This window comes from Scyliorhinus torazame, unplaced genomic scaffold (genome assembly GCF_047496885.1).
Source record: "Scyliorhinus torazame isolate Kashiwa2021f unplaced genomic scaffold, sScyTor2.1 scaffold_1794, whole genome shotgun sequence".
NCBI classification, from domain to species: Eukaryota; Metazoa; Chordata; class Chondrichthyes; order Carcharhiniformes; family Scyliorhinidae; genus Scyliorhinus; species Scyliorhinus torazame.
Genome location: NW_027309521.1, coordinates 3,541 through 13,021, shown reverse-complemented (window position 1 = coordinate 13,021; position 9,481 = coordinate 3,541). Strand labels below are relative to the sequence as shown.

Here is a 9,481-nt window from a genome sequence, read left to right as displayed (position 1 = left end):
TGGAAGGATGTACTGGCCTTGGAAAGGGTCCAGGGGAGATTCACAAGAATGATCCCTGGAATGAAAAGCCTGTCATATGAACAACAGTTGAAGACTCTGGGTCTTTACTCGTTGGGAGTTTGGAAGGGTGTGGGGGGATCTTATTGCAACTTACAGGATACTGCAAGGCCTGGATAGAGTGGACGTGGAGAGGATGTTTCTAATTGTAAGATAAAACAGAACCAGAGGACACAATCTCAGACTAAAGGCACGATCCTTTCAAACATGAGGGTGGTGATGAGAGTTTGGCTCAAGATGGATTGGAACTTTATGGGAAAACAAAATGTTAGATAAAGCTTTGTGTGCAGGAATGTCAAGACAGGCTTTTTGGTAGCAAGCTGTAATCACTTGTTCTTTTGTACCAGACAAATTGCAGTAATGGCCTTGGGAATGGTTGCTAGCTTTAAAGATAATTATAATTGAGCTGAAAGCACAGACAATGCGAGGGGGCTGTCCTCAGCAATGAAACAGTGTCAAAATGTATATAAACTGCTGTTAGATGTATTGACTTTGGCTTACTGTTGTAACTCTCAGAGATACAGTGGTTTTAGCACCGGCCGAGAAATAAACATATGTTGAAGTAACTTGGTGTTCGATTGATCATTTCATCCGGACTGAAAAGTTACTAATTCACAGTGATTCTGTGGAATCTTTGCCGCAGAAGGCTGTGGAGGCCAAATCACTGAGTGTCTTTAAAACAGAGATAGATGAGTTCTTGATTAATAAGAGGATCAGGGGTTATGGGGACAAGAATGGGGATGAGAAAAATATCAGCCATGATTGAATGGCGGAGAAGATCGATGGGCCGAGTGGCCTAATTCTGCTCCTATTCTTGTGGTCTTATCATCACTGCCTTGGATGCTGTGGGTGTTCTTCCTTTGATTTCCTGTCAAACACATCCAAGGGTATACATACATCCCACACTGATGTTGTCAGATGAAGAATGTGATTCCCACACTAGAAATCTCTGTCAAACATTCACCAGAGGAACTAATAATAATAATCATTATTCGTGTCTCAAGTAGGCTTACATTAACACTGCAGGGAAGTGACTGTGAAAAGCCCCTAGTCGCCTCACTCAGGCGCCTGTTGTGGGTTCACTGAGGGAGAATTTAGAATGTTCAATTCACCTAACAGCAATTCTTTGGACTGTGGGAGGAAACCAGAGCAGCCGGAGGAAACCCTTGCAGACATAGGGAGAACGTGCAGACTACGCACAGACAGTGACCCAAGCCAGGAATCGAACCTAGGACCCTGGAGCTGTGAAGCGTTGTGCTAACCACTGCACTACCGTGCTGAGACAGCAGTTGCATTAAGTGAGGTTTTATTCAGATGGGACAATGACAAGTTTAAATCCCCACCTGATCTGCTGCTCAAAGTTGCCTCCATTTCACTGGTCAGTGTCCCAAACTTCAGGAAAGTCCTGTTCCTGCAGAAATATTTGGATTGGCTGTGAGAGACGTCAATCAGAGACCTCACCCACTCTGCCCATTCTCTCCTCTTCCTCTACCACAGCTGCTTCACTTCCTGTCGGGACTCAAAACCAAGTCAGGAGATGGTGAGTGAAGGAGCAGAATTTAGAAGAATTACATTGCACAATATCCACACTAATGTTCAGGCAGTCTGACTATCCTGTGGGCAATCAGGTGTGGAAATGCCCCTTATGCTGTGTGAGAAGATCCAGCTCAGAGACCTGTTTACTCGGTGCTTTGTGCTGAGCTGTTTGATTGGCTGTGTGTTGGATATTGAGTGTTTATTGGAAGCATTTCCCTTCTGATTTGCAGACTGAGTTTTGTTGATGGGTCATGACTGAATATGAGAAGGTGAGGTATAATTATCTGGGAGGGAGACATATTCATTGAAATGTCTTCTTTAAAGATTTTACCTGAAGGCCCGACCTTTCCCAAAAGCCTGGGCTTGGATTTGATAGTTTTGCCCAGTGCTGTGTCTGAGAGCTGAATTTGGGACGTGCAGTCTGAGTGAGTGCAGTGTATCTAATTTCCCAGGATAAACCAGAACCCTTCCGTTACCTACACTGAAGAAAAAGGGCACGATTCTCTGGCTGCGTTGAGCTCAAGCGAGAGCACAAAGTGGCCAGAGAATCTTGGAATATTTCCCACGATAATCCAGATCCCTCAATCAGATGCACTGAAGCTTGACAATAGGGAGCAGAGCAGAGAGAGGGAGCTGCTTCCACCTTGAGAGTCCAATGGCTTCTCCCCGGTTCGCTCTGAAAACCTCACCGACAGGAACCAATCGCATTCGGTTGCTGGGCAGAAATGGCCCTGGCCAATTCAGTGGCCACCAGTCAACCAATCGGAACAAACTTCTCCAATTTTTGGGTGCCATAAAGTCTGGGTTCCTTGGCCCAAAATACAAAACTTTATAATACAGCATCCTGTTTTGACACTTTGAGTGCCTTACTTCCACTGCTGGACTTCATGGTATGTTTCCGTTAACGATCAATGAACCAATAATGATAAAGGCAAAATAAAAGATAGGAACTAAGTGAGTCATCAGAGGGTGTGTGACAGTCAAGTGAGGAAAAAGAAAGGACTTGCATCTAATCCCCCACACAGGCGAGTAGCAGACTGACACTCACTGTGGAACAGTCTCTAACTGAGGAGTCAGCCCCTTCAACAAAGGAGGAGAGGGAGTTGGAGGAAATCATGTTTTCATTTCCTGGCACAGTGGTTATCACTGCAGCCTCACAGAGCTAGGGACTCTTGTTTGATTCTCCCTGCGTCTGCCTGCGTTTCCTCCGGGTGCTGTGGTTTCCTCCCACTGTCTAAAGATGTGCTGGTTAGGTGGATTGACCATACTAAATTGCCCCTCAGTGTTCAACGGTCAGGTGGAAATATGGCTGGATTAAGGCCAAGGTAGTTTGCTCTTTCTGAGGGTCGGTGCAGACTCGATAGGCCAAATGGCCTCCTTCTGCACTATAGAGACTCTATGAATCAACAGGAAGGGCCCTTACACCCTGCTGGAACCAGGCCTTGCAGCAAAGGAAGAGAGGGAGTTAGACAAAATCATGTTTCCTTTTTCTGTTTTACAGAAGGATTGCACCGTACTACACCAGAGAATACAGAGAGGATAGACACCACTGATATATCCTGATCATCACCCAAGGAACAACTGCACAACTGTGGGAAGACATCCAGTCCCTTCACAGAATTGCTCAACACAGAGAAGGTTGGACAGTGAAACCATCATCTGGAAATCAGTCAGGTCAGGGGCAACTTTGACATATCATCAGATCTGAAACTGGTCAGTGGTGTGGAACCTTCTGTCAGAACCTTTTCGAAGGTTCAGCTGTGGGTGATCAGTCAGTGTGAGGCTGGGAAGAAGCCTGAGTGGGCTAGTGTGGTGAGAGCTTCAATCATTTACCGAGTCTAATGAAACACTGACTACAGGGACGCTGTCAAGTGTGAGGTGTGTGAGGAGGCTTCACAGGTTCATAAGATCTTCTAAGGTGCATTTGTTACAACTACTGTTACCACAAGTGCAGCCACATGGAAAAGAAACGATTCAAGTGTAATGTTTGCGATAAACGTTTTGTAACATCTACGATGCTCCTTAGGCACCAGATGATACACACAGGAGATAAACCATTCAGGTGTGAGCTGTGTGATAAATCATTCACACAGTCCTCAAGCCTCATTGAACACAAACGCGTTCACACAGGGGAGAAACCGTTCAGGTGTGATGTTTGTGAGAAGACTTTCAACCGAAAAGCAAACCTTCAGTCACATCAAAGGGTTCACACAGGGGAGAAACCCTACACGTGTGAGGTGTGTAACGAATCATTCTCGTTGTTATCGACCCTCCGTAGACACCAACGTATTCACACAAGGGTGAAAGAATTCACATACGAGGTGTTTGACAACTCATTCTCGCAGTTATCGCACCTCGACGGACACCAGCGCGTTCACCCAGGCGAGAAACCCTTCTCATGCCAGGTATGTGACAAATTATTTTTGGACTCACTGGCTTCTTGTGTACACCGTCATATTCACTTATAGAATACAATAATAATCTTTATTAGTGTCACAAGTAGGTTTACATGAACTCTGCAAAGAAATTACTGTGAAAATCACCTAGTCGCCACACTCCGGTGCCTGTTCAAGTACACTGAGGGAGAATTCAGAATGTCCAATTCGCCTAACAAGCATATCTTTCGGGACTTGCAGGAGGAAACCAGAGCACCCGGAGGAAACCCACACAGGCACGGGGAGAACGTGCAGACTCAGCACAGATAGTGACCCAAGCCGGGAATCAAACCCAAGATCTGGCGCTTTGAAGCAACGATGCTAACCACTGTGCTATGATATGTGACTGATTATTCCCTGAGTCACCTTCCCTCGGCGCTAAGCAACACATTCCCACAGAAGACAAACCATTTACAGGCGACATGTGTGACAAATCATTCTCAGTTATCAGACCGCCAAAGACACTCGCACATTCACACTGCGACTCACCTGCTTCCCTTATGGTGAGAGTTGTTTGTGTTGTTTACCCTCCAGTGCTCATACAGGGGCGCTGTCCTTCCAAAGCACTGTCTATCTCAGCAGTGTCTGTCTCCAAACTCTCCCACCATCAGTCCAATCATTTCAAGAAGGTCAATTTAACCGTTGACCAGATCACCAAACATAACCAAAGGAAGTCATCGATCTGTATAGAAGCTGCTACGTCTGCACAAGTTTCCCTGTGATGGGCAAAAGGGGAATATCTGAATATTAAATATGTTTTGATGTTAATTTCTGAAACTTTAAATTGTCGTTTTTGAGTTGAAAATACAGAAAGGTCACAAAATTTATTTTCCTAATTTTACGAGGTTTTGTAAAATGCAGTTGTTTTGGAGATGGCTCTGACTTTGTCAGAAGATTGATCTCCAATAAGAAGTCGCACTGGGTACAGGCTGAAACTGTCTCCAGCACTCGGAAAATGTGTCACAAAACAGCATAGCAAAGTCTGGACCATGATTCATTTTTAATTTTAATTTCTTTCTTTTGGTAAAGCTGGCCCAGGACGCCCAGGAGTGCTCGTCGACTGGAGGGCGGTTTCCTTATAGCAAGGAGCTGACGGAACTGGAGGGGTTCATGAGCAAGCTGTTTGATCTCTCCAACCCCACGATAACCAATGGTGGATCAGATATGGGGATGAGTGAAGGTGATGTCAGCAGCTGAGTGCTCAAACTTAAGGGGAGAGTTAATTTATGCGACAAAAGATAATAATTGTGATTTTCTTCCTTTGACAGATACACAGGTGTCCATGGACACATCAGATGGTGATGGAGGAGAGTTGGCAGCAGCATCCGAGATTCCTGAAAGAGCTGATGAGGAAGGGTCGGAGGTGAATACCTCACAGCAATGTGGCATGGCAGCTGCAGTGGGAGAGGGGGAGGAGTGTCAGGAGGGTAAGATGTCTGATTTGGAGGGTAGTGTTGATGAGTTAAAGTTAAATATTGTGACCTGTGTGAAGGAGGAGGCCTGTGATGATCTCGCTGCTGTGGTGGAGGGAGGATGCTCAAAACCTTCCGGTGGAAAGGAATCTGCAGTTTTGGGAGCAGTAGCTCCGCCGTCTCCACGAGCACACGGACAACATCAGGCCCATGCTGCTGGTGAAGAAAATGAAGATGATCTGAAACTTCTTGAGCCCTTACATCAGGAGCAGGTTCAAAGCACAGAAAGTTATCAGGTCACTTCTAACTTGCTTCAGGAAACTTTGACTGAATTTAAGATGGAGGTTAGTCACAATCTTCAAAGAAACAATGAGATTCTTCAACCGCATCTACAAAGAGACAATGGGATTCTTCATAATCATCGAAAACAAAACAATGAGATTCTTCAACCACATCTACAAAGAAACAATGAGATTCTTCACAACCATCGACAAATAAACAATGAGAATCTTCAACCGCATCTACAAAGCAACAATGAGATTCTACACAATCATCAACAAAGAAACAATGAGATTCTTCAGCCACATCGACAAAGAAACAATGAGATTCTTCAGCCGCATCTACAAAGCAACAATGAGATTCTTCACAATCATCGACAAAGAAACAATGAGATTCTTCAGCCGCATCGACAAAGAAACAGTGAGATTCTTCAGAATCATCGACAAAGAAACAATGAGATTCTTCAGAATCACCTGCAAAGAAACAATGAGATTCTTCAGCAGCATCTACAAAGAAACAATGAGATTCTTCAGCAGCATTTACAAAGAAACAATGAGATTCTTCAGCAGCAAAATGAGGTTCTTTGTCAGCTTCTGCGAAGAAGCAATGAAACTTTGAATGAAATGAGACCGAGTCTGCCTCAGATTATAGAGCCTGCACCTTCTGGGCAGCAAATGCCCAGCGCAGAGACATCTGCTGCTGGACATGCCTCTGGCACACGTCATGGGGTATATGCGGAAGGTCTTACGGTCCATCCCTCCAACACTGCCTCCTCGATGCCATTATTTTTCTGTCTGGATTTTTGCAATGACAAGAGATCCTCTCCATTGTGAGGATAATGGAGGCCCAAATCTGAGAGTCCTACCCCCATCCCCTCACCCCCAATCATAACACCTCCTATTTTCATGGGATCAGGAATTGGCCAGATTGAGATTTGTGTGTTTCACAGAGGCAGCTGTCCATACAAATCAGCAGCTGCCTCCACTAGTTTGGGCTTGGGTGAGAAATGTCTGAAACCCGACGTGTACAGATTAAATCTAGGAGGATTAGGTCTGAACTCAATGGATTATTTGCAAAGGATATGGTCTTCAGGCATCTTTGCGGGAGGTAAGCTGCCATTTGACATTACTGAAAGTAGAAATGAATGTGCTTGAAAAGTGAATAAGTGCATTGGAACTGAGAGCTCAAAGAACTGTCAAAAACAATTGTCAAGATCCTGAACTGTCAAATGGAGCTGTTAATATCCAGGCATTTAAACCTCCTGCTTTAATTCTGAAGAAACCGGAATGCTAAAAAATATTGGCTATCACTCTGTTGAGATAAGCCTCAGGGAATGACAGGGTTAATGTTGAATGATAAATTTCACAACATTCCATTATCACAGTAGCATGTCTGCCATATCATTTTGATTGACAGTTCCAAGTGATTATGGACACTTGAAGTGGGACTATGAATTTCAATGTTTGTTTTTTTAGACTCGATTATGCAATTGAATGATACATTGGCTATAAGGGCTATAAATGTATTCATTGGGTTTTTTATATAAATGAATGGTTTAAAAAAAATAAAGTCTGCAACAGACACTTCAAACTTCATTTATTTTACGTCAGCATGGGGCCTGAGGTCTGACCATTGTGGATACTGGATAAGGTTTGGATGGTATAAGGGCGGTGGGTGGGCATCATAGGCTGGTATGAATGAGCACAAAGTTGGTACAGAGGCTATAAAGGGCCATGTGAACTGGATGGGGGACAGATGTTGGTGTGGAGGGTAAGAGGAACCATAGGAGTGGTTGGATGCATAAGTTGTCATGAAAGATACGGAGGTGTCATGGTCAGGGGCCATGGGATGACATAGAGGGTATGAGGGACCATGTGGCAGGGCGAGGCTGGACCATCGGTTTGCATGGATGGGATGTGGGAAGTGTGAGGAGTGACCGCTGCTTTATGTTTCTCTGGTTTTTTTAAACTTCGATTCAGTGCAGTTCTCCGAGACAGACCTTCCACCCAGCCAGCTTCCTCACCCAATATCCTCCTCATTAGGGTGGCACGGTGGTGCTATGGCTAGCACTGCTGCCTCAGCGCTGAGGACCCGGGTTCCACCCCGGCCCTGACTCACTGTCCATGTGAATTTTGCACATTCTCCCCTTGTCTGCGTGGGTTTCAACCTAAAGATGAGCAGGATAGGTAAATTGTCTGCACTAATTGGGAAAAAAAAGAATTGGGCACTCAAAAAAAAATTTTCAAAGTTTAAAAAAAAGTCCTCCTCACTCATTCCAGGGTCACCAGACCCAACACCCAGGGTGCTCTGCCACCCTGGAACGAATACCCAGCCTTCCAGGCCCTTTCACCCGGGTTGGGTTTGCTCCAGTCAAACAGTTCGGCACAAAGTACTGAGTAAACAGCTGGATTTTCTCACACAGCATAAGGAACATTTCCATATCTGATTCCCCACAGGATACTGCCTGAACATTAGTGTGGATATGATATAAAATTCAGACAAATTCAGATCCATAGCTCACTGAATAGTCACTTAGTGTGGATATTGCAGGATGACATCTCTAAAAAAACTGCTCCTTCTCTGGTAAATGTTTGACAGAGTTTTCTAATATGGGAAAAGCATTCTCCATCCTCGGAGACTTTCAAACTGAACATCAGTGTGGGATGTGTAGCCTCAGATGTATTTAACAGCAGATCAGAAGAGGAAGACCCACAGCATCCAAGGTAGTGCAGTGGTGGGATCAGCACATGCACAGGAGAGAGGGCAATGGGAGGGAGAAGAGATTGAGAAAGCAGAATAACCCAATGCTTGACAAGTGAATGTAACTCGGGGAGTGACTCTGGGACATACATGCTGTGATTCAGAGCGTAACACTGTGATTTGGGGAGTAACACTGTGACTCGAAGAGTAACACTATGACTCGGGGAGTGACTCTGTGTTTGGGGCAGAAACTGCTTCGGGAGTTCCTCTTGCTTGGGAAGGGACAATGATTCGGAGACTGACTCCCAAGTGACAAACTCTGAGGAAATAAATAAGGGATATTTGATCGTGGGACCTCAGCAGGGACGGTGAGTGTGGGGGCAGGGGGTGGAGCACAGGGGGAATAGAAGCAGGCAGCTGCCAACTGGAGGGGGAAGAGGTGGGCTATTATCTGACCTGCTGATGTTTCCAGAATTTTCTGATTTGATTCTAGGTTTTAAAGCACAGAAACAAACCATTCTGCTCATCTGCTTTCTACTTTGCTTATGCTGCACAAGCTTTCTCCCGACCTATTTTCTCTCATGCTGTGTCTCTTGCCAAAAACGATGGTGACCGATACCGGCTGCATAGGCGCACAGGTCTGCGATTGTGCAGAAATCCAATGATCTTACTCCGCTGCACGCAGCCTGCCGGTACCCTCTGCACATGTGCCATCTTCCTGATTCTGTGTTGTAAATATTCCATAATGTTTATTTAGTCCCATTTGTTTCTGGCAGTATTTTTTCTGCTTCGGAGTAAAATCTTACATGTTAATAAATATATTAATTTTAGTTTGTTCATAATGGTTTGATGGTGTGACATTTACTGCTTTTAAAATGAGACAGGAAAGTGAGAGGCAGCTCAGGTACGTGGTCTCTGGGGCATTGTAAAGTCACCAATGACAGGGCCATCCGACGAAGCACTGATTGAACATAAGAAAAACACAAGAACTAGGATCAGGATTAGGCAATTCAGCCCCTCGAGCCCGCTCCGCCATTCAATATGATCATGGTTGATCTCCTT

The 9,481-nt window shown here is 44.9% G+C and overlaps 1 protein-coding gene across 1 annotated transcript; it reads left to right on the top strand.

Moving 5' to 3' along the window:
* The first annotated feature begins 1,552 nt into the window (after positions 1–1,552).
* LOC140407672 (uncharacterized) lies at positions 1,553–9,263 on the top strand. The gene is made up of 4 exons (XM_072495000.1): positions 1,553–1,597; positions 3,095–3,998; positions 5,058–5,208; positions 5,297–9,263. The coding sequence occupies exons 2-4, from the start codon at positions 3,552–3,554 to the stop codon at positions 6,550–6,552; spliced, it is 1,854 nt and encodes a 617-aa protein (XP_072351101.1). The 5' UTR covers positions 1,553–1,597; positions 3,095–3,551; the 3' UTR covers positions 6,553–9,263.
* Positions 9,264–9,481: the final 218 nt, after the last annotated feature.